Raw genomic sequence first — 25,072 nt, 5'->3', positions numbered from 1 at the left:
TCACCCAGCCCTAGCCAGATGCAGACCTCCAACTTGTTCTGCTAATACCAGAGGATCCATGGATACATGGCTTTCTTTGGGAAAACCCAACGGTGATGTGCTTTCTTTCAGAAAAGGGTGTGTGGGAAAAAGGGAATCAATCCAATTACCTGGCAGTGACTTCCATTTTTTTTATCCTCAGCCTGCAGACAGGCTTTAATTCACCAGTGCCAGGCACATGAGTCTAAGTGAGACACGACCACAAAGGTGAAATGGTGTATTTCTGGGATGGTGCCAGAATGAGCAGGCTGAGGATTTGAATACACAGACCTGGTTTTCTGTTCCAAATCCTAGAACCTCTCTCTGTTTTAATATGATACCCATAAAAACCCTTCAAGACTGTGAGACAAAATAAACCCCAGAGCATGTCTATATAAAGGCATTCAGCAAGAAGCGCTGAAATTTATTCAAATTAATTACAGTAGAGACCTCTGACTTTGAACTTCTAATTCACAACAGCAGTAAAAAAGGAAATGGTGAAATGGGTTGTATTAAAGTGCAATGATGTGGAAAAACCATTGAAATAACACAAATGAGGCTGCAGTGAGAAATGAAACAACAGTCTCATCCAAGCAATAACAGCAATATATAAGTAAATTATGTTACAGATAATTTACAAAATAACTTACATAGATGAAGATAAGCTGAATCTCATGTTGCTATTCCATTGTTAAATATCAGACTAAATATTCCTGGTCAGCACAGTATTATATGGAATAATAATAAAAAAAAAATTCAGAGGATTTCTGTGTTGAAAAAGATGCCTGAAGTAAAACCCTGATCAGCATTTATATTGCAGTACTACAAGAAAACTAAGTACTTATGAATTGTAAAGTGACACATTCAGCAGCATGAAGACTATAAATACATCTTTTACATTGATACATCATATCTACACACATATACATATCTACACAGGCAGATATATACACACAAGCACGTACATGCACATATATATGTGCATACATTTATGTGTGTGTATATACATGCTTCAATTTGTCTGACCATGGTCAGCTGCATTTTGATTGCCTCTGGAGCAGGGTTGCTTCTGCATCATTCTTAGGAGTGTTTGTCATTTAAGTTTTCTAATCTGAAGCCTCTCAGACATAAAATTCTGGCATAAAGAGAATTCAGAGCTCAGCCATCAGCGAGTCTGGTGATTAACAGCAGTTCCCATTGACATAATCTGCTGTGCTTACTGCTTCTGAAAACTTATGCTCATCATGTCCCCATTATTTTTAAATAATATGGTACATTAATCAGTTAAAAACCTGTTTTCTTATAAGCAAAAGTATTTGAGAGATGGACAGGAAAGAATACAGTATTCTATATATGCACTTAGTTTTGTACTGTTTGTAAGGATGGTGTGCAAAGAATGTCTAACAAAGTGAAAATTTACAACATTGGCTTGCATCATACCCTGAAAAATGGCAAACTTAGCATCACCCTTCATTTAAAAAACTTTAAAATACTCATCTGTAGCATAAATCTGACTTTTTTTTTTCCTCTGGTGCTCCACTTTTATAGAAAAAGTACGTAATTGGGTTTTTTTATCTTTCAATTAATCTGGAACAAACACTGTGGACTAAAAATATGTTGGATTTCCAGTCCCTATAAGTGTGGTTACAATAGTTTCCTCTGCCTGTAACTGCATGTTGTGAGAGCTGTAAGTAACCATGCAATTACTGTTTATTAAAAAATCATTTAGTGAATAAGAACATTTGTGTTTCATTGTGCACCTGCATAAGGAAAAATATACTACTAAATTGCCAAGGCTATGTAAACAGTGATCTTGGTAAAGAATTTGGTTGTGAGGCCAAACAAAAAAAAAAGGCTCCTCTATTGCACATCACAAAAATGTTGGAAGGGAAAAAGTAATAGTTTCTCTTGATGTTGTTGTGGCCAGTGAATTGGTTACGTCTGCATCCCAGCCTCTAGGGAGCAGAAGTATATCCGAAAATCCAAGTGGAAAGGGTGGACCAAACTTCCTTCCTTGTTGCCATAGGAGTCCCATTCACTGCACTGACCGAGGTACGTCCTTGGAGAAAGGGTTTCTTGGGGAGAAGAAATTGTAAACTTGGATTTATTTTCCTCATACCTATCCTGTACAGTGATTGCTATGTTACTTGTTTACAATGAGCATTTAGCATTGCACACATTTTGTTTGCTCACATTCAGATTCTGGCTGTTACAAAAAGATACAGTTCTGCAGAAACCTGATCATGTGTCAAGGAGAAAATGCGCTTGATGCTAACAGCTCTTCAGAGCAGAAACCTCTACAAAATCCTATTTCAAATCATTTAACTTTTATTTACAACTTCACATTCCATGCACTTCTCACTGGGATCTTCTGGGAGAACCTGTGAAAGTCACCACTAAAAATATTCAGAGCTGGCAACACAGTACTTGTGGTTCTCCAATGAAGTCCAATGTTCAGAACTCTGCAGCAAATGACAATCTCCAGATTTACCTTCCAGGGAGGTGGGATGAACATGTCATATTAGCCCTTAATATCAGAGAAGCTGGTGCTACTGACATTGCAGCTATCACTGCAACTTGATGATGTGCTCAAATTGCTGGAGGCAGTGCCTGACTCTGGAAAAAGAAAGGGAGACAAAAACCACACAAGAAAATATTACATAGTAGTTGGTTTTCATTACTTTCTTTGATAATAGGAATCTTCAAAGAGACAATCATCTTACTTAAAATACATTGCCTACCAGAGCTGCTTAAAGATTGAGCTGATTTTGAGTTGCCTATGAGCATCAGCAGATTGTTTGCTGGAATCCAATCTTCTCTACCACTGCTCAGGTTCTTTACAAACCTAAAAAAAATATGATAAAAACAGAAGTCAGACTTCTTCATGTGATGCTTTTGGAAGTTTTGCCCTAAACATCTGCCTTCTAAACACAGTTCTGCGTATAAAAATTTCCAAACACAGATCTGCATACCAAAGTCCATCCTCCCCTTCACGAATCAGTTGAACTAGATCTCCACTTTTCACTGTAAATTCTTCAGACACTCCTTTGTCATAATCAGTCACAACTGTATATTTACCAGGAGTCTAAATGCACACAGAGGGAAGAAAACAAATTATTTCTGTTGATACTTTAAGGTATGTTGCAGCTTTTGTTATGTAATTATAATACTTTTCCCTTCTTTCCCATGTACCTACATGCTGAAGATGGTGAAAATATACATACTGGGGCATTAAAATTCTGCGGATTGATTACATGCAAATTCAATTAATTAATTTTCATATCCTGGAAAACATTCAGTGAAATGTTCCCACTACAACAATTAATTCATATGGCTACAGATAATAAAGCCAAAAGAAACAGAAAACCTGGCAAATCCACACCATGGCATCTGTGTGGAAGTCTATTGACGTGGTCACTGGACCTGTCATCACCTGATTGCTGCATCATGGCACAAGCAGCCACGACTCGCTGGGCTGCAGGTGTGCAAAGGCACAGAGGGACCTCCCCAGGGTACAAACACTGGGCTGGTTTAAGAGAAGGAGTTCTTCTCCATCGCCCTGGGAATATTGCCCAGCCCCAGCTGAGCATTTCAAGGCAGACACTTTCCCTCCTGCAGCTTCAAAGCACTTCTGTATCCTGCCACACACACTGTGCTGCTATCATTTGCTTAGCTCCATAGGAAAGCATTTCTGGTTACCAGCTTGATCTCGCCTGCCCCTCCTCCTCCTCCTTCTTCCTCCGCATCCGATGAATTCAGCGGTTCTTCAGCACTAGACCAGCCGTCATTTTCTTCGGATGCATCAAGAGAATGGGATGGTTTGGCCCAACCTTGGGGAAGGAACAGCCAACAGTTCACTTTGCAGCAGTGAGCCTCTGCCTGGGAGAAACCTTCTCCCCACTGAAAAGCTTGTAAGTGATCAACATGAACAGGAGAAAAACTGACACAGGGAAGTTATTACAGGCACTGGGGGAAATTCACTGCTGGTGAAATTTGGCCTGTTTCCATCTGAGTAAGTGGAGTTGTGGAAATGCATTGGCAGTGAATTTAGCCCTTGGGATTTATATAAAGGGAAATTAGTGGACAGAATGCAAATGTCCAACTGAAAAGCAAATATATAAAAATATTTGTATAAATAAATATATTTTATACAAAGATAAACGAGGGATAGATCATATTTTTTTCTTGGGAGGAAGCAGAAGACAGGAACATACACTTTTTGGGAAGAGGTTGAACAAACAGGGTTGTCACTCAAAGCGACCTAACCAGTTGCTGGAATAAGGGATAGATAAGCATTGCCTCCTTCACACTGTCAAAAAATTCCACACAAGTTACAAGCACTTTTTACCTCACCTGACAAGGTAGGTGTTTTAGAGTGTTCAGGCTGACACAAGAATACTTAAGTGCTCTGAACTATCTTGGTGTTAAGTCACTGCACCAAACACCATGAAACATTCTCCTGCCTGTCATTTACTGCTTTTCTCTCTCAGGGTGAAGCATTTAATTTATTCATAAAGCTGAATCATATCCAGAGTGCACAAAATCCTCTTCCAAATAAAAGTACATTACATTTTATTAGTGGGATGTTATACACCGAGTTCAGCAGCTGCTAATAAATGTGTTGAGCTTACAATGAAAAAAAGTCATAATAAAAGAGACAAGCATTTCTAAGCAAGATTTTCTTTCAAGCCAAATAGTAACAACAGTGAAAGTCAATGAAAAGAATGAAAGGAAGAACAAACCTCCCATTTTATGTAACTATCAGTTGAATTGAGAAAGCACCAGCATTTTTGCTTTGCACTGCTCCTGAGACATTTGACACACAGCTGGTCATGCCAGTGCATTAGGAAAAGCCTGAGCAGCATCAGAATAAAGCCAAAGAAATCACAGAAAGGAAACGCATCCAGAGCACACCAAACGGAGTGGGACTTTTACCTTTCCTATGCTGCTGAGTGACCTGCACAAGATTGGAAGTACTGACCCATTTGGCCCTGTTGAGGGTTAAGAATGAACTTCTTTCTGTGAAGAAACTGAGTAATAAATTTCTGCTGTAGTCCACGAAAATTTCCTTAGAATCTTACATCTTGTAGTTGGCTTGTTGGACACAGCTGAAACCATTTCTGTTATTTCTAAGTTAGGAACAATGCAACAAAAGAAAACTTGGTTTCTCCTAATTGTTCCAAGCTCTCATTAGAAACAGTACCAATGGGTTTCACAAAAGAAAAAGGAAGAGTAAATCACTCTAAGAGCCTGTAACCTCATACTCACTGAACATCAGCTTGGGTATATTTTGGGTAACAGCTCTTGTTCCCCAGCCTCTTCTTATATTATGCTGATGTGCTAAGAGCAGACTGGCCTGATCCTGCCATACCACGGATACTCCTCCTCATGCAAGCTGGCACTCTACAATTAAAAAGTCTTCCTGCTGGGAAGGGAGGTGATCACTGTGGTAGAATTCACATTAGCAAACTATGGGAGTGAAATTATGCATGTACATTCCATCTGTGTGTGTTCTCCAGGGTGGGACTACATCAGAGCTCCCTATAAAGGCAGGGAAGGAAAAGGGTAGGCAGTCCTGAGAAATGACAAGGTTATTCAGAAACGATGCCAGGGAAACCAAGAATTCATTAACTGCTTCTCTTCAGAAATAATCTAACAGGTTTCTCCAAAGAGCTATGATCAGACTACGACATGTCATTCTGACACTAGTTCATATTCCTTGAGCTCAGCATAAATCAGAGCAATGCAGCAGTGAAAGGAAATGAATGGGGGCCATGAGCTCTGCTGTGGCCATCACCAGGCACAGTTTCATCCCAAAATGCCTGGGTCAGCTCCCTGCTCATCCCTCTTTGAGCTGGGCAAGGAGAAGAGATAAAGTGACAGAAAAGAGATTGGAAGGTGCAAGACAGAAGGAGGAGTTAGTAGATGTTTTTAATTAATTTACTTGGTTTAGTGGTTTCATAAAGTAAGATGCTTCTTACTCTAGATGGGACAGAACACCAAATCAGATAAGCCTGTTCCAATTTTACTGTAAATCAGCAATGATCTAGGACTCTCTTCCTTGGAAAATTCCAGCACCTGAGGAAAAGGCCATAGAACACACTTTCCTTTCAGACATTTTTGGGCCCTTAGGATTTCCATGGTACCTGGAGATCTCTGAGTTTTGTCTGCTACCTGCAGAAGAATAACCTCATCTCTCATAAGTCTCATATCCACCCTTGTGGTGTTTCTGCACATGTCTAGCCCAGGAATACATTGCCTGCTGCTCAACTAGGTGAATGATGTTGCAGTTTCCCCAGCACAGCAGCTGACCTTGCACCATTTCCACAGACAAGACAACAGGCTTCAGAAACCTGGAGGGGAGGCTGATGGTAGGGATTGAAACAGCTTCAGGTTTAGACAAATATTTTCTAAAGAACATAGTGGTGGAAAGAGTCGGGAGGAGAGGGACTGCTCTCCTTGTACTCTCTACTACTCTAGTTCATTAGCCCTAGGGATTTGTACTCAAACTTTCACCATCAGCCCTGCTGGTTAGAAATGGGTTGTTTATTGAAGTACTTTCCTATTCTCTGCTTAGCTGTGAGTTAGGAGGATGGGAGGCAAATTGCTGCAAGGGGCTCAGTTAAGTCATCTGGGGTTCAGAGGGTGGTAAAAGTTGCCAACTATCACCCAAAGAAAAATGCAACAGGGCTGTGTCTGCAGTAATAAATGCAGATCTAAAATGGAAATTCCTCATAACAGTGATCTCAGTTTTGGGATTTTTTTTCTTTCTTAGAAGTTAAATCCTCGCCACAAGGGCCCCAGTGAGAGAAGGATTCTAACACTTGGAAAAACATGGTGGCAGAGTAGCTGGGCAGCCCTGTAATTCCATTAAACACATGGCAGCCTGTAATTCCATTAAACACATGGCTTCTGGCCCTCTCTTCAGCAACAGATCTTTTTCCCCATCTTCTAAAAACTAGTTATCCATGTGCTACTCTATGTAAACCAAGGTAAAACTTCAACCAGTTGTGCTATCAAAACCAGTATATATAGATCCCTTGGAAAAACACAGCTGATGTCAATACTCCTGCACACAACAGCATCACACAGGTATTCTCAGCACTCTGATGTAACATGTTACACGAGGGATGTGTGGGTTCTTGTGGTGTACAAGATGTGGCAGCACTGTACCTCTTGAACCAAAAGGAGTTGGGTCACTCACTACTTCGTGCCGTTTGGCTTTTTTGTCAGGACTGGTAGGAGAAGCTGCAGGAGGATGAATAGGTAAAAAACACAGAAGAGAGATATTGAAGAACTGGAAAAAGGAGAATAGGTGGATTGCATGCTAAATACCTTTGAGTTTACACTGGAAAACAAGTGGATTTCTGTAATAAAATTTTAGCTGTCACTGGTGCATGGCAGCAGAAGGAATTAACTATTTACAAGTAGATATTTGAAGATAAATGGACAAATTTATTTTACACTTATAGATTAAAATATATGTAAACTTTCCTAAATTGACTAGACATCAACTGAATACTTCAATTTCAGGCAAACATTACCAAATTAAGCAATCATTTTAATGTAAATCTAGTGCTACAGCAATACCTGGTCCTGTAAGAAGGATCATTGGCAATGTCTGGCTTTTAGCAGAAGGAGATGGAGTTTCTGTCAAGGCAAGCATGGGACATTAGTGCTCACCTCTATAGCATTAGATAAATAACCCTAGTGTCTTTCCAGAAAGAACTCAAAGGTAATTGGGTTTTAAACAGGCATTCTCATGGGGAAAAAATGCCATGCTGTTGATCAAGTGCCATCATCTTAATGCAATTCAGACTGTTCAAAGACAGCTCTTCAAAGCAAGAAGTGACTGTACCAGTGTGATTACTTGGCAGGAGGAAGCAAGAAAAGTCTCAAACACTTTTTTCCTGTCTAGGAAAAAAGAGGCAAAGACCACTTCTGGAAGAATAGGGAAATTCTTTCTTATTTTTCTATCCAGCAAAACATTGTCAGACACATTCTGCTGTAGTTATTTACTCTTTGAGAATTTTGTTAGCAAGGATGCCAATAAAAAGCCCTCTATAAAACCTTCACAGGATCACCTTGATTCCTTTTTGCCAAGTACAAGTGCATTTGGGGCAGATCCACTGAAGCTAGGAGCAGGCCAGGTGTCTGGTGAGAACACAGCTTCCTTCCTCTAGTTTTTCTACAGAAATGAGGCACTATAAACTCCGCCCTTGGCCTTGACAGTGAGATTGGAGGCACTGCAAACCACACTCCTTCTCTTGCATCTCCACAGCCCCACTTTTCCTAGCTGCATCTTACCCTCCCACTCTGGAGCTGGCTTCCCTTGAAATCTCCCTGTCAGAGGCACCAACTAAGGAACCTAGCTTGACCTTGGAAGAACAAGCTAGTGTGTACACTGAAAACCTACCACACTACACACACATACAAGGTGATGCTCCAATTACAGCCTTACACAGAAAACAGGCTAGCCTTATTTTTAAGTTACCTTTCTGACTTTTGAGGTTAGTAAAGCCCTGCAGCGTAAAGCGCTTTTTTGACAGTACAGAGCATTCTGAGGTAGTGCTAGTGTTGTCTACAAAGGAAGAGAGAGACACAGAAAGAAAAGGGAGAAGGCCATGAAAAGATCAAGGCACAAAGTCATTTGCAGCTATGCCAGGGAACCTGCACGTTAGAATGAGAAGGGACAACTGAAAGTCCGGGTACAACACAAGTGTCCAGTTCTTGCTGTGCAAGTGCTTGTACTATCAGTAGTTCAATAAATAATTACCATGATGGGAAAAAAATTAAAGAGAAAAAGCAGAACAGAACAAAAAACTCCCTCTCACATCAAAAAATTTTGTCAGAGAAAGAGAACCCTGAGAAGTTCGTCTTCTCTTAAGAGAAGATCTACTGCAGACTTCGGCCTCGTAACAAATAGTTCCCACTTGCCTTTGGCTACCATCCACTCAAGATGGCTTTGGTGTGTGTCCCCACCACACACTGGAATTTAGAAATCATCCCCAAGCTAAGGGCAGATGGGACCAGCACGCTGGGCAGTGTGGGCAGCACTTTGTGGGTGGGCTGCCCTAGGGCTGAAAACAGCAAAGCCCTGCTCCTTCAGGAGCCCTGCTGCCTCCCCTGCACTACCGTGGCTACTCTGCTGGTGGATCTGCCTGTGCAGCTGCAGTGCAGGCATGCTCCTTGCAATTAAAGACCACAACATGTATGGGAAAACTCACCTTTGCCTTTCTCGGGGTACTTTGGTGCTACTGTAGTGCCACAACCTTCTAGACTTGTGAGATCAGCTTTTTTCTCCTCCATTTTTTTGGTATTTCTGATGTGGTTCCGTGAAGGACTGTTTATTAGAAGAGAATGAAGACAATCAATCCAATCACAGGTTTTTACATACAGATATATAGGCTGAAAACCATTCATTTGTTCCTTCTCAGACTGTAGCTTCCAGGACTGAAAAAGTCATTGGTGATTGTGCATTTAAAGCCCATGGGAACATATGGATGAGAAACACCTCTCCTGACTAACTGCAATCACATGTACCATGGCAGTGGGAGTTACTGGAAATATGGCTCAGGACAACTTCCACTCACTTGCAGCTAACAGGCCTTACCTAAATGTACTAGGAATAAAAGAAGAAAGACAAAGAAATAAACTCTGCCTCTCAGAAGCTCTTAATACAGGAACAAATGAGGGACCTTGCAGTGGATACCCATCACAACTCCATCTGGGAATGGGATAGAGAAAGACACTCCACAAATACAATATATCTGGGAAATTCTCCCTGAGCAATAAGTAGATGCATAAAAGATGCAGAGCAGAGAGCTACCAATATATATTTGAGCACACACCATATGGACATGAGCACATGGGCTTGTGGATAGGTATATGCACACACACATGAAAAACCAGACTGAGTAGCAGAGGATTAAAGAGAGGTGTCAGGCAAGGGCAGAACAACAGATGGGAACAGAAGAATATATAGGTTGGTATGGGGAAGGATAGAAAAAAAACCAACTTCACCCTGAAATTGGGACACTGGAGGAATTAACACATTACTTTGGTTAAAAAAAAAGTAAATTGGAGTAAAAGAACAAGAGACAGAGAAAAGATACTGCTGTGAAAAAGACAAAAAAGAAGATTGGAAAAGGAAGAAAAAGTAAAGGAAAAGAACAGTGAAGGAAGAAAAAAGCTTAATAAAAAGAAAAAATAAAAAGTTCCATAAAACTCTCTTATCTGGACCATAATGTATATAATCAGCTGCTCAACATGCAGACACATAATCCCACCAGGATTTTGGCTGGTGTAGAAAATTACATTTCAGTGGCATTCTCTATCAGTTGGCAAACCACATGCCACTGCTGCTCAGTTTAACAGCTCTGGAAATGTATAAACTCCAGGCTTTACAGCTTTACAGTAAGAAGAGCACTAAAACCTTAAAACACCAGGACCAGTATTAAGGGGTAGCAATGAAGAGCTGCAATTCAGATGTATTAGTATATGCACAAGATGATGTGACAACATACTTACCTTGCACAAGATGATGCTGGTAGTGGTAGAGGTAAGCTCTGTGTTTGTTCTAGTGTCCTGTGCTGACTAGCTTCTATAACAGAGAAAAGAAAAAGAACTATTAGAATTAATTTGTGTCCCACACCAGGAAGATCTACAGGGCAGGATCTGAGGATCGAAGAGAAAATAGATTTTAAAAGATTGACAAATAAAAAAGAGAATCTCCGAAGTATTTTACCTCTGCATGCCTGCAGTTGACTCGTTAGCACTTTTCTTATTTCATTTACCCAAGTAGCTTTAACTTCAGGGGTTGGTGCCTACCCAAAAATAAATACAATCAGCCATCAAGCACAGAATAGTTACTACACAAATAGTTATATGCCAAAGCATAGCCTCAGAGGAATCGTTCAAGAGGGACAGACAAAGCTCCCCCTCCAGTGCTTCTGTGACCAGAAACTGGTTGTAGCCACTGGAACAGGCTGAGGCAGAGGCTGTGCATGTGCTGCAGCCAAGCCCCATCTCCCAAGCCATCCACTACTTCAGTGACAGCTGTAGTAATGTGTATAAATATCCTCTATGGACACTGTAAGATGTGATTAATTTTTTTCCCCAGAAGTCTCTTCCATTGAAATATGATTAAGGTATTCTTTTTTTTCTCTACATTTCCTCATAACACTCTATAAGTGATATAACAGAGGGGAAAAACCCTCCAGATCTTCTTAGGGTTAGACTCCTCCTCCCCTTTCTTCTTCTCTCTCTCTCTCTCTCTTTATTTTTTTGTTTTGTTTTGTTTTTTTGAATGTAGGGCCATGTAGGGCCATGTTATTTACCTGTACAATGTAAACTTCTTCCCTTGCATTATACCAGATTTCAAATTTTTTTGCATCACCTTTGACATTTTCTGTTATTCCAACTGCAGCCATCTGGAAGCAAAGAGAACAGAAGCTGACCTACTGCATTGCAATTATGTTAAAAACAGAAGAGGGAAATCTACTGGTATTCTTTGGTACCTTATTTCTGAAAAGGAAAACCCCATCTAGCTTCTTGCACAAGAAAAAGAATAGCTAACAATTTGTGATCTGTGTGTTGGAGACAAGAGATTTAGTGCTTTGTATCAGCCTGGCTACCTTGGAGGGAAGAAGTGTGTAGGTACATTAGATTGAGACTGACTCGTAAAATGTTGCTTTTAAAATCCAGACCAACAAACCCTTCATGATTTTTATATTACCTTTCCCTATGTTTTCTGTGTGATTAATGCAATTGCCTTTCAGCTGGACAGACAGCAACACAAAATAGCACAGACCTGCAGCACCAGTCAGGTTTGTCTGAAAGAGTGAAGTTCCCAGTACAATGCTGCAACACAGGTTTGCAGATAGAACCAGAATATTACTACAGGCTAAGCCCTCAGTACCTTGACTGATCAGTGTCTTACATTTAAGGAGTGTTTGTAGCTATAAGAAGGTGCTTTCTCATATCCCTCTCCATTTTCTTCTCGCTTTTTACAGAACAGCACTGCTTTCTCATGGAGGAAGAGGTGTCGCTGCATTGGCTTGAAGCGTGCCAAATCTTTCACCTTTGTGTGACCCTTTTTATGGTCAGTCCAGACATTGAAGGATCCCTGCATTAAAAGCTTGCCCAGCTCATTCAGGTTTCCCTGGAACAAAAAAAAACCAGTCATGTTTGTAACTACAGAGATAACATCAGATTACAATAGACTCCGAACAGGTCTTCAGAAGAATGTTGTTCCCAATAATCTCTCATTTCAGTGTTTATGTTGGATTTGGAAATGCAATGAAATCAGTGTTGAATTTCTCCATATAATTTGCACTGGCCATCACTGTTCAGGCAGGATTTTACAGTTGAAAGTACCAGTAGCAGAGGCACAGAGAACTACACACAGAGAGAGGGAAGCAAAATACATGTTTGGTTATTTGGTTTTTCCCCGCAAACTCTGCTCCAAATCTGTTTATGTATTGTTCTGGGCTTTGTTATTTTTTTGGGGAACTGAAAGTTTTGGATCTAGTTTTACACCCAAAACAAAGAACAAAGAAAAACAAAGATCAAAGGAAAAAACAGCTTAGGTAGACAGAGGAAAATATTAGTCATAGCAGGAAAACTTCAACAGTATAAAGAGATCCCTTCCTATTATTTTCATTACACAATTAAGTTAAAAGCATGTTTTGTAAAACACTCTTCTCATTATTAGTACATAGTATAGGGCATGCTGTACATATATCTAAAAAAAAAAATGTAAATAAAGTTAAAAGTAAGCAAAAATACTGCTACTCACATCATAGCCTGTAATGGCTATCTGGTGCATGGAATCATTAACTGCTTTAAGAATGCCCAGGATAGATGTTAGTGCTTCCTGAAGATCTTCAGCACCTTCACAGTTCTTACTGTACTTCAGCATTTCCTGAGTGCAATGGAATGACAACACACTTACCTAGCTTTTGAAACAGTAGCAACTAGTCAAACTTAAATTACTCTTTTAATTATGGCAAGACCTTGCATGCTTGTAGCAGATTTACCCTTACTGCATTGGGTACTGGCTACACATCTAAAAAGGAATCCCTTCTCTAAAGGGATTACTGGTGAAGCAGCATCTTCCAATTTGATACAGATGAACACAGCAGCAAGTTCATTTGGAACTTCTCTGACTTCACAGTAGAAAAATAGGAATTTAGTCATGGACTGTAGGAAGTTATTTTAAGTAAAAAACCTTTATAATTCTCCTCTTTTTACACAAGACTGAAGTAATTAATTCTTTAAAGGCTGTTAACAGCTCAGTTTTAACTCAAGAGTAAATCTGGTTTGAGGTGAATTTTTAAGCTACTGTTAAATACAAGAATTGTAACATGTCTTTGTGAGAAATATTTTAAACATGGCAAAATGTTATATCATACTATAAATAAATTTATGCTAGTATATTGCTGTTATTTTGCTCTCTCAGTACAGCATATTTAAGTGACTCACAACAGCCTCCTCCATACAAACACCATACAGTGCTCACTCTCAAGTGCATTTCCCAGAGTCCAGCAAGAGAAGTTGCTGCAATATGGGTGGGGCGACCATAAAAGAAGTACTTCAGATACTCTATCATCTTTTTTTAAAGGGTTTCTTGAACCTTCTGTTTTCCCCTCAACTTTGCACCTACTTTTCAGATGCAATCTAAGGGCAAAAGTAGTTACACAAGATGTCTCTGTGTAATGTTTGCTCATTAGAAATTTTTTGACTGAAGGAAAAAAGAACTGACTTGAAAACTGATGAACAGGGATTTGGGTTTCCATTTACACACCTGCTCACTAACTTTTAGGTTCCTCTCCAACAGGATGAGAGAAGCAGCATTCAAAAAAACTGCAAAAAATATGCTTAGCATTATAGTTTAGTAAGGCTTACCTTTAGCAATAATTGGTATTTGGTTATTCTTTGAACAGGTTTCAGCAAGTACGAGTCCAAACTGAGCTTGTGGTCGAGTTTCCTTTGACATTCCTGTAATCAGGGTTGGATTTCATCAGGACACTAATCAGTATTTGCTCTTGAGAAATTTCAGTAAAAATAAACCAAACAAAAAACCCCAACCCCAACAAAATCAAAGCCACCATTATTTTAGGGATCCAGGCAAGCATACCTGGAAAAATACAGAGTCTGAAAACTGCCTCCACAAACTTTCAGATCGAGGTTTATTTTGACAGTATTTTTCATAAATCTGGAAGTCTTCCATCTGGAATTGGGGCGACAAGCAAAAAATTCATGAATTCTTGTGACTTTAATAGACAAAGCTCATAGCAATTTTTTTCATTTTCAATAATGCTATGAAAGAATCCACCACCACCAAAAATTGAATCATTGTTTTTTGCTTAGCATGCCTCTAGGAATTGCAAAATCACTGATTTTGTAATGGCTACTAATTTGCAAAATAAAACATTCTTGTTAATTTTTGCTTTAGTTGAATGTTAAACACCTTATGAAGAAGCATATGTTATATTTACAAATATATTTCTACCACAATATGAAAAATATCTCTCTGTGTGCCCAGCCATGAGACCCACTTTGTAGATTTTTTGAAAGACTTTGCCCTTTTCCTTTATTTTCTTTTCACAAATGTATTTTTCACCAGGATTCACACTAAGGTAAATCAAGAAGTTTGCTCTCCCTTATTACTTAAAAAATTAAATAGCATTACTTCAGTACTTGCTGAAAGCAAAAGGAAATAAAGACTGTTGAAAATGTCATAGTAACCATAGATATAAAGGAAAGAGCAGGCAGGAAATCAGCAGGCACAGAAGCACCTCCATCCCTCAGTTTTAGGAAACAGCATCTCCATGGATGTAGGCAGTAAAACAGAAGGGAGAGGGATGGCTCCTCCCAGGAGCTTTAGAGCATCGATAGGCAGCAACAGCAGGAGTCTGATTTCCATACACACATTCTGATTTAGCCTTTAGTATAATACAGGTGAGACTCATTGGTTAGCATATCCCCAGTTTAAAAAGTTTATTTTTGTCATAGTGTTCTTTTTTTGTAACAAAAATGTTTTGGACTTACTCTGTTGAGGTGTACTCTTTAAAGAAAACAGAAAAGAACAAAACAACAATCCACTAAAGAAATCTAACCAAGTAAACCAACCATTTATAGTGATGTGAAACAATGCAGAGCATGATTCCTCTTCATGCTTTCCTGACTGACACTTTAAAAAAGTTTTTATTTTAACGATATAGTAGTTTCTTTCTAACAAAATCAATTGTACTGCATAAGGGAAAGATCTCAACTCTCAAATAACATCTAAATTCTCAACCTATTACATGCTCAGGACAAACAAAGGGGAAGTGGTGGTAATGAGAATCACTCTCACGTGTTACAGCCCTAAAGAGGTTTGTGAATGAAGTGCCAGCAAAAGGCCACACACACCTGGTCCAGAAAGCACCGTCCTACTAGTTCTGGGTATTCCACATAGGTTTCTAGTTCTCTCAAGAATATCCTATGGGAAAGAAAATTTTCTTAGACCACATAATCAGGAAAAGTGTCATAATGTTCACAGTCTGGCAATTAGTTTTCTAAACTTTCAGAAACAGAGTTGTAATGCTGCCAAATTAAACATAATTGTTTTGTGTACTTTAAAGGGGATAGCAAATTAAAACAAATATTCTGACCAATTTATTTTAGCTTACTGTGTCTGCAGCTGAAATCAAATGCAGTGTTGGAGAAGGAAGGGGGATTTAATTTCCCTTCCTTATGTATTCAGCAGCAGGATTTGTACAGTTTAAAGTGTTTGGGTTTTGCTTTCCAAATACTACCAAACACCACACACCAAACGACTCAAAAACCACCATCCCAAAATTGAAAATAAACCCATCTGAAACACAAATTAAAAAAATCGAGTGACAAAGCATTCATTCTAGTTTTGCCTGAATAAGAAACAACTACTTAATATGCTTAACTTGTCTTGAAAATCAATTTCCCTTTCCTATGAATTTAAATATTATCCTATGAAGAAACACCTCTCTAGCAGCAAGGACTCAGACTTCAGAGAGGTCACTCAATATATATTTTAATATATACAAATAAATATGGTTTTATATATTAATTTTATATATTATTTAATACATCTATAGAAATATAAAATTAATCACCCTCAATCAGATGTAAGAGTTGAGAATTTGTGGTTTAAAACCATAATTCACTTTCCATAGCAAAAGCAATGAAAAAAAGAAATGTAAATAAAACCTACTTTAATTATCTTGTAACCAGATTCAAATATCTTGCTTCAGAAAGAAGACCACAATGCAAAATTCTACCTGTGTACTGCATGTATGCAGTTTCACACAGCTTTGCTCATCTTCCACAGATATTTTGCTTTTCCTCTTCTAAGCAATACAATGTTGACATGCCATACAGACAAGCAGAACTCTGTAAAGACCTTTTAGCAATCTAAGGCAGATCAAAATACAAAGTAAAGAATCTCATCCAAATGCTGTTGTTAGAACCAAATGCAAATCCTCACCTATTGTGAAAGTGATAAATCTCTTCCATATTCCCAAACAAGATATCTTTCTTATTTTGCAGTTCTGGCGGAATGAGATGAGCCATCAAGGGGTTATCCATCTCTGCAGCATAACCCTGCAACACAGGAGAGAGGCACAATTATTGTCTCCCTTTACTTGCAGTACTTCTCTAACAAGGCAGTCTGCCTTCAGGCTGACAGACAGACAAGAAAGACCTCAGTATTAATCATGAAAGAAGAATACAAATTCTGTTTCCCCATCACCCCACTCAGACACACACTAAGTCTTTAGAAAGACATTGAGTAAATCCTGCAATTCTAGATAAGTGAGGAGGAAACAAAGTTTGCAATCATTTTCACCAAGTAAAGGCTCTACATTCCTATACTGCTTACAAATTATAGTTCATACTCTTTTTGCTAAGACTTTACACATCTGAATTTAGAGTCACAATTCCAGTACACACACAAACCTTCATGCCTGTCTTAGCCATTGCTATGAAGGAATAAGCTGACTGTAGTTATTTCTGCAGGTAACAGAAACCATTAAGCTAAAAATCTTCCATTTGCTTTAGTACCCAAAGGAGTAGCTTTAGATTCCCACATCCTCCACTTGTCACGTAAGCACACATTCTCTTGTCTGTTTATCTGGCACAGAAAAGGACACAAGTGGCTTTAGTCCAGGACTGTTCTCCTTTGGCCTGAGGTCGCTAATCTGCCTTCTCTCAAAACACCAAACAACCCTAAATAAACAAAACACTCCCAACAAGTCAACCAGAAAAATGGCAGGAATTATCTAACACCTGCATTATAAGCAGATTTCTTAATATAAATAAATTTCTTAGCATACAGGCATTGAAGGAAGATGATTCTATCTTTTTTAGATTTGCATTAGACTTCTCTCCCTTGTGGTTTGTTGGTTTTGTTGGTTTTTTAAATTAATTTAAACACAAGGTGATCCTTGCATTAAGTCACATTGATTATAATAAACCACACCAAATTATAACAAACTAAATAATTAAAAGATACACAAAAGTACACCTACAATTAAGATTTTCAACCTTTTCGACATGTGGTCCAAACTACAGAAAGTAGAACTAGTTGGTAAAGTCAGCTAACCTGAAGAATTCAAGCATTTGGATAAAACAGAATTTTTTTAAAGAACCCAGAATCAGCCCTTTCAAAGTCTGTGTATTTTTTTCCTGAAACACCACACACAAAAAAACCCCCAAAAAACCCAAAACAAAAAACCAAAAAAACAAACAAAAAAATCCAAACCAAAACAAAACCTCCCAGTGTGTATAGGCAAAGAAGATGGATCTCATACATAGCTAAGCATTGGTTCCTTTCTCATATTTTTCCTGCCCCAAGCAGGAAAATGTGGAGTCTGAAAAAAAGAGTGGGATAAATAAACTAAGGAAAATTGTATAGCCTTAAAAATGTAAACAATTTTAGATAAAATGGAGTTAATTTTTTTTCAACAGGAAAAGAACTGCTGCAGCCAGCATGCAGTTTAGATGAAGAGCTCCACAAAGAGAATGATTTCCACTTTAAGTCAAGATGAGATCGAACACAGCAGCTCAGCCAGCTCTGGCAAAAAGAAGAATATCAAATTTAGCTCAGGTGAAAGTAAGCCTGACAGAGTTCATTACTTGTGAATTTTAAAGGAACAAAAGTGTGAAATACATAGATTGACAAAAAGTTTTTGTAATCTTTTTCACTTTAGGCTGATATATTTTTAAAATTTGCTATAAAAAGCTTCATGTTTTACTACCTATGCAGTAGTTGTGTTTTAAGAAAAGAGACAGAAAGCTACTTAATACAGCCACAGAGATTATTTAATCTCACTTTAAAAATGTTTAAGGCCTTGCTTAGTCTTTCATTTGAAATCTGCTCTAAAACCAGTGAAGTAAATGGAAAAAAGGGTAGAATTCAATACCTAAAAATAAACTAGACCAGTATTCTTCTCCCAGTAAAGATTACGGAATTTCACAGACTAAAGTGGCATGACCATGGTTATTAATGAAAGAAAAATTATTGATCTTGGATAAGCTATAGCCATTTCCAAATAATCAATCTTGGGAAACTACCTTACTTTTTTTCTGTTGGAATCCTTGGCAAACAAACAGGACATAATAAGAGTAGACACTGTGTCTACAAAGGAATACCAGATTATTTTACAGGAATAAATGAAAGATTAATAGAACAGGAGAGACAAAGGGAATGGGAGAACAGCCAGAACTATGAACAAATAACTAGAATTCCTCAAAAGCTGGAAGACTGCCACTGAGCCATACCTCAGCAAGGATCTGATCCAGAATTACAGCTGGCACTCCCAATCACCCAAGTCCAAGCCAGAGGGTTACCAAACTGCAAGGAGGCACAGAGAGGTGTGCTGGGCATAGAGTACTGGAGTGTCACTCACAGTGGCACAAGACCAAGACACTTGGCCCAGCAAGACAGGAGTTGCACTGCACTCTGTGGAAAACTGGAGTAATACCACAGGAATAGAAAGATGCTCCAGCAGCAGCAATAAGGACCAAAAATCCTCAAACTTTTCAAATCTTGATTTTATGAACAGACCTGTACAGATGCATTGCATACAAAAGCAGAGGATAAAGTGATCTTTAAGGCCCACTCCAAAGTGACCTGGATTTATTATCACATGTCAGATGGGACCATCCTGCTGTAATCAACACTTCCAGCACTTGGACTGAACACAGCATGTAAACTGTGGGAAGCTCAGCACAAACTAGCAAAACCAAGACCAGAGTCCAAAACCCTCATACACTACTCTCACTTGAAGGTATGTACTCAGAAGTTATCAGTCCTGGTGTATAACTTTTGACAGTTCCTATTAGGAGGTTAGCATTGATACGGACACCAATAATATCCACTTGTCTCAACTCTAGTTCATCCTGATCAAATTATTCAGCCATAGTTATCTGCAACTTCATCACTCCCTGAAATCAAATTGGATTACAGGAAAATGACACATCCATAGCAGAAGACTTGAACTGGAGGGAAAAAAGCAATCATGCCTTGTGGGAGCTCAGTACATCACTCCGGATGTCCAGAGCTACCGAGACAACCCTTGGGGGGCTCGGAGGCCCTGGAATGTTGCCAAAAGTACCTGGTGGCTTGACTTTGATCCTTTTAAAGAAATGACACCTGAAGGTGAGGAGATGAGAGAATTTCATGTCTAAATGGTGAGGGGATGTTATTCACTTGTTAGAACTTAAGTTAGAATGCACTGTACAGGGGGGTTTTATATGTTGTACAGGGGGGTCTAGAATTCTGTACATGGATCAGGAGTCCCAAGATGGAGGAATTTGGGCGTGCCCTGTCCTTCTTCTTTCTTCTCCTTGGCATCCATGTCCAGGATGATGTTGGCATGTGTGGATTGGTTCATAGAAAGAGGACACTTGCCAACAAGGGCAGAAAGTATTGGGAAGTAAAGGTAAATATCGAATACGTAATTTTCATTATAAAAGAGACAACCGCCTCGTGGGCGGGAGAGAGTGCCTTTGGCTGTCCTGCTGATCAGACCTCGGCTGGACAGACAGAAAATCTTTGTAGATAAGAAATAATAAACTCGACTGAAGACCGAAAGCAAGAGTCCAGACTCCTTCTTCGAGAGCGCGGCCTACCCAGAACCACTTTTTCCCGTGCTGGGGCAGAGACAAGCAACAGCCGACCCCGGCAGCCTCCGTAAGTGTGAAGTAAAGGGAGCACCTTTGCTTCCTTGATGATTTCAAATGGGGATTTTATTACAAGGCATTCTGTTCCCACAGTTGTACCCAAGACATGTGGAAGTTCACTTAAAGATATGCAAAGGAAGATGTAAGAAACAACTTTTCTCCTCTGACACGGGAGCCTCTTGACGCAGATTCACGTTGCTGTGTGACACATGACCTTCCTGGAACTGACCCAAGACTCTGGAGAGAACTTTTGCAGGAATTAATGATCATTACAAACCTCACTATGATTCCACCTAAATACTAAGGTACATCTTATTTTCCTCTCAATCTGTGTTTTCTAATAAAAAATCCTAGTTGTATGACTATTTCTAGGAAAAAAACACATATTGCTGCCTCTGTGAAAATATGATGGGACAGGAAAAATACAATGACCACGTTGCTTGACAGAACAAACAGAGGCTTTATGGTGGTAAGGAAACATAAGAGAATCCTTAAAATGCAAGAGATTCACCAATATCCAGAGAGAAACTTAGTCTTTACCTCAAGAACACAGAGAAGTTCTTCCACATATGCTCGTTCAGTCTCGATAAGTTCATTCATTACATGCCTGTGGACAAAGAATGATAATTAAGGTGGGCCAATTCACTTATGTAAAGTAATGACTTTGCTTCACATAACATTAATTTTGCTTGTTTTTCTTCTTTACTTCAGACAATAAAATAACTGTTTCCAGGTAATGGAAAATGTGATGTTCCATGGATATTCCTGTCATTACTTTATATATCCTTACTGAGCGATATGTATTTTTAAAGCATTCTAAAATTTTTGAAAATGTGTTTGAACAGGAAAACATAAAATCTAGCAGTTTCAGTGCTGTAATAACTCAGTTGAAGCAGTAGAGTGTTTTATCATTGTATGTACAAAGTCTGGTTTTACTGTGTTTGCAACTACTGCAGGAGCTGGAGTTGGATCTTCACAGGATTATCAAATACAGACTTAAAGCTACACTGGTAATTTTAAATTAGAGACATTTAGGGCACCCTTTAAATACCTTGATTATGCTTTAAGTTAAATTTCCGTAATGATCAAGCATTGAATCATACTTTCCTCCAAACTCCTTCCCTTGTGATTTTGTGTGATGTAACAGAAGGTTATAGCAGTAAAAAGACCATATAAGTAGCCAGTTTACAAGTAAAAATGCAAGGTCTGCTATATGCACTGCAGGTGATACCATGTCATTTCTGTAACATACTTTATGCTGTTCAGTTTTTATAATGGTGGTTTTTTTGGTAACACATATCAAAACAGAGGACTAAAAAGAGTCCGATAAAAGACAAAGTCACAAAGCATGGAGACCAAAACCTTCACTAGATTTACAGGGGGGTTATTACTCAAAACAGTATCATCTCTGAAATGAAAATATGTAGTTGTCCAGCCATAGCATCATCTCACTGCAGCACAGGTAGATTCTGGTACTACCCAAACTGTAAATAATGCTGCAGACAGAAATGTCTTCCTCTGTGCACAGAACATAGCCAATGCATTTCAAAAGCCACTGAGAGTTATTTCAGAGAAATATGCTTGTTATATCAAATCCTTAGCAAAACCCAGGCTAAATCAGAGAAAATCCACACTTTTTGCTTATCAAAATACACTTACTGTCGTAACACAGCTAGGTTTTCTTCATCATCCATTGTAGATCCTCCTCTGCTTTGATGGAGTTCAGTCATTTCACTCTACAGCAAGAAACAAACAGTGAAAAAAAAATCATGGCATCACAGATGCAGAAATGCAGAACTTTAAAATACAGAGCTTTGTGCTCAGCAGTTTTCACTGGAAAGACTGTACTTCACTAAAATGAAGGCAGTTTGCAAGAATGCTGTGAAAAAAATTCAAGTCACCCTGAAGGTCTTGAAGCACATCATATTTGGATGTGGAAAGTTCTCCATCAAAAGGCAGTTAAGAAAAGATGGTGGTTCAAAACCCTTTTCAAGAAGACATCAGAGCACCAGCATAATCTTATAGGCAACACCAGCCTTAGTCTGTTTTCCAAGCCAAAAATAACGTGCTGTGCTAATTTTCTGGTTACTTCTTAAACCGACACAGAAATTCACTCATAAAACTTTAACTGTAATGCCTGAACCTAACTATGGCTTGCTGAAAAAAGAGAGGGGTTCTGCTTTCAAGCCCTCCTTGAACTACCCCTTTTCCCTCCAAATGTTGTCCATCCTGGTCATGTGGCCCAGCCTTCCTCCTGGCCTTGTCTTTTGCTGCACCTTTGCTGGGTTGATTCAACTCTCTAACCCAGCAAGAAACTCCTCGTTTCTGTTGCTGCTGTCAGATACCTCCCTTGCTGTAGGCAGGGCAGAAAGACCATCCCCACTTGGGAATGGCAATCCACTAGGTCAGGTGAAGCTGTCTTGGAGCCAATGACAACTACTTCTTCACTGTCAATGGTTTTAAGAGTAGCCAATTACTACTGGCAAATAAAAAATGGTTCCTGTTCAGACTTAATATTTTGTTGCCCCTAACATTTTTCCTACTATTTACTTTACCTTCCCTCACAACCAGCCCAGCAACAAGCAGCCCCTATTTAAACCACGTGACTCTTTCACCAGTGTTACTTCAACTGGGACAATGCCATCACTTTCTCAGCAGAATTCCCTCATACTTATTGAGAGCTCCTGAATATTCTGTTGTACTATGACTTTTTGAAGTAGTGCATGTGTGAAAAACGCAAAGTGACAAAAATACCTTTCCTTTTCTGTAGTTTACCCTCCGAAGTGCGCTGCTTTCTGTGTTGGACACGTTTTCTCTTTGGAGACCTAAACATGTAAACCAGAATCAAACAGAAGTTAGAATTGGATTGGATCTGACACAGATGTTCATGAAACCACAAATTATGGCTGGAAGTTTCTTTAAGTTTCTCAGCATAGCACAAAAAACTAAAGGCTAATACAGATAACTTACCTGGAGATGTACAAGGAGATTTTACAAATGCTTCAGGTCTTGGAGCAACTGGCTGAACAGGACGTGTCTGCTTAGCTGCCAGCTTCTTAAGACTTACTTGCCGCTTTTGAAACATTTCTTCCATACTTTCCTGCTTCTGGAAAACCTTTTGCACATGGTCCTACAGTTGCCATGGAAATAGAAACCAACTTGAATTAAAAATAATTTAAATAATTTATTATAATTTTAAAAATCCTGTCAGTGACTTATCAACAAGCTACACTGACATCTATAACATCTACAGCATACGGATTTGAAATTGCAATTACTTTTATACCACATATATAAATATTACACTACTCTCCACTCTTAGCAAGATGTAATCTACTGTGATTTTGTACACTTAAGAATTGGAACATCACTTCAAAAATATTTTAAGTGTTTCCTATTGAAAAATCTGGGATTCAAGTTCCAATTACAAAAAAAAAAATAAATTTTTGACTGTCTAAAGGTTCTGTTACATGAAGAGATCAACCATGAAGAAAAGGAATATATTCTCAAGTTCTAAAAAATAAAAAAAAAGGTAGCACATTTTTCCTACCTAAGAAAAAGGTATTTCAAATACTCAATTGGGAGAATTTTTATAAGCAATTTTACTATCTGAAAAATTAAAGTAGTATGAAAATCTCTGGAGCCCTTGGTTCTTATCCAAAGATATGATGAGACTCAGGCACAGAAATGTATTGGCTTTCCAGTTCACAGGTATAACTCCTAGTTAAATAATCCTACTGATTATTTAGCTTTATCAATGGCAGTTCAAGAGAGCAGTTCTAGAATGAACAAATGGACACACAGACACACATAAACATCTTCTGGTACCTTTAGGTCTTCATTGAGGATGTGTGCATACTCTTCATAAATTTTATTCAACTCCTTGATTTTATTGCCAGCACCAGTATCCAGGAACTTCTCAATCTCCTGTAATGCTGATTCTGCACCATCCTGTGACTGACACTTATCTACTGGCTGGGAAGCCAGCAGGTAAATTCCTTCATCACACCACTTCATAGACTGGAAACAGAGAAGAACAGGCTCAGAACACACCAATGTCAGCATCACACACTATGAGTCTAAAACACCTCAACCTTGTCATGTATTCAGCTATTTAAAGAGAAAACTTCCAGCACACTGAGATAATGTTACCTACCATGATGACAATTGTTCGACTGAGGTTTTGGGAAACAACTGCTGCATATTAAATTTACCTTTTCTAGCAAATCATGCAGTTCCAGAGATTTGTTAAGAAGTTTTCTCCTCCGTTCTATCTCAGTAGTGAAGGTATCACAGAGATGATGAAGTTCACTGCATTTTGGAATAATGGAGTCCACAGCATAATGATTGCTTTGAATAAAAGCATCACGCTCTGAGGCTAACATTTTGGCTTTTCTTACAGTTTCCTAAGAAAATAAGCACTGATTAAAGTACATCTTTCCTTGGATCAAGATCAATGAAACAATTTTTACACAATGAATACAATATTGATAAAGAATACATCTTTAGTTAATATCTGCCTTGCTTAATAAATCAAAGTGATTTCCTGTCTTTCCAGATGCCCAAGAGCTTTCATGTACCAGAGTACCTCAGAAATAACAGTGAGTTTAATCACAGGCCTCCTTGTGAAGGAACCATTTTTGAGTTTCTATGCCTTATTCAGCAGGGTCTATGTGTGTATGAATGCAACTTGGGGTACAGCAACAATCTGAACTCAAATTAAAAAAAAACAAGCTATCTCAGCCTTAAGAGCAACAACCTCACTTAGAGAGCAATTTGTTTCTTTGTGAAGCACAGATCAGAAAAAGGTTCCCTTTCTATATGGTTCAGTGTATGTTTCTGTTGG

The 25,072-nt window shown here is 38.7% G+C and overlaps 1 protein-coding gene across 12 annotated transcripts in view; it reads right to left on the bottom strand.

The window, feature by feature from the left end:
* Positions 1-413: 413 nt before the first annotated feature.
* Positions 414-25,072, bottom strand: part of MCF2L (MCF.2 cell line derived transforming sequence like) — a 155,569-nt gene continuing 130,910 nt past the window's right edge. For 8 of the 12 annotated variants that reach the window (XM_064407843.1, XM_064407846.1, XM_064407848.1 and 5 more), the window contains 23 exons: positions 24,441-24,632; positions 24,055-24,246; positions 23,197-23,356; positions 22,981-23,051; positions 21,886-21,962; positions 20,767-20,833; positions 16,529-16,644; positions 15,436-15,505; positions 14,159-14,251; positions 13,927-14,019; positions 12,818-12,943; positions 11,960-12,181; positions 11,358-11,450; positions 10,766-10,844; positions 10,549-10,621; positions 9,246-9,361; positions 8,513-8,599; positions 7,609-7,668; positions 7,192-7,266; positions 3,718-3,848; positions 2,991-3,103; positions 2,760-2,863; positions 414-2,634 (listed from right to left, as the gene is read on the bottom strand). In XM_064407843.1, the coding sequence (XP_064263913.1) occupies positions 2,540-2,634; positions 2,760-2,863; positions 2,991-3,103; positions 3,718-3,848; positions 7,192-7,266; positions 7,609-7,668; positions 8,513-8,599; positions 9,246-9,361; positions 10,549-10,621; positions 10,766-10,844; positions 11,358-11,450; positions 11,960-12,181; positions 12,818-12,943; positions 13,927-14,019; positions 14,159-14,251; positions 15,436-15,505; positions 16,529-16,644; positions 20,767-20,833; positions 21,886-21,962; positions 22,981-23,051; positions 23,197-23,356; positions 24,055-24,246; positions 24,441-24,632 (2,505 nt within the window). In that variant the 3' untranslated portion in view covers positions 414-2,539. The remainder of the gene's footprint in view (positions 2,635-2,759; positions 2,864-2,990; positions 3,104-3,717; positions 3,849-7,191; positions 7,267-7,608; positions 7,669-8,512; positions 8,600-9,245; positions 9,362-10,548; positions 10,622-10,765; positions 10,845-11,357; positions 11,451-11,959; positions 12,182-12,817; positions 12,944-13,926; positions 14,020-14,158; positions 14,252-15,435; positions 15,506-16,528; positions 16,645-20,766; positions 20,834-21,885; positions 21,963-22,980; positions 23,052-23,196; positions 23,357-24,054; positions 24,247-24,440; positions 24,633-25,072) is intronic. The other 4 variants (XM_064407844.1, XM_064407851.1, XM_064407840.1 and 1 more) reach the window with 3 other exon arrangements.

Source organism: Passer domesticus, chromosome 2 (genome assembly GCF_036417665.1).
Source record: "Passer domesticus isolate bPasDom1 chromosome 2, bPasDom1.hap1, whole genome shotgun sequence".
In the NCBI taxonomy this organism is placed as follows: domain Eukaryota; kingdom Metazoa; phylum Chordata; class Aves; order Passeriformes; family Passeridae; genus Passer; species Passer domesticus.
The sequence above is the reverse complement of the archived record's forward strand: the minus strand, read 5'-3'. Positions and strand labels throughout refer to the sequence as shown.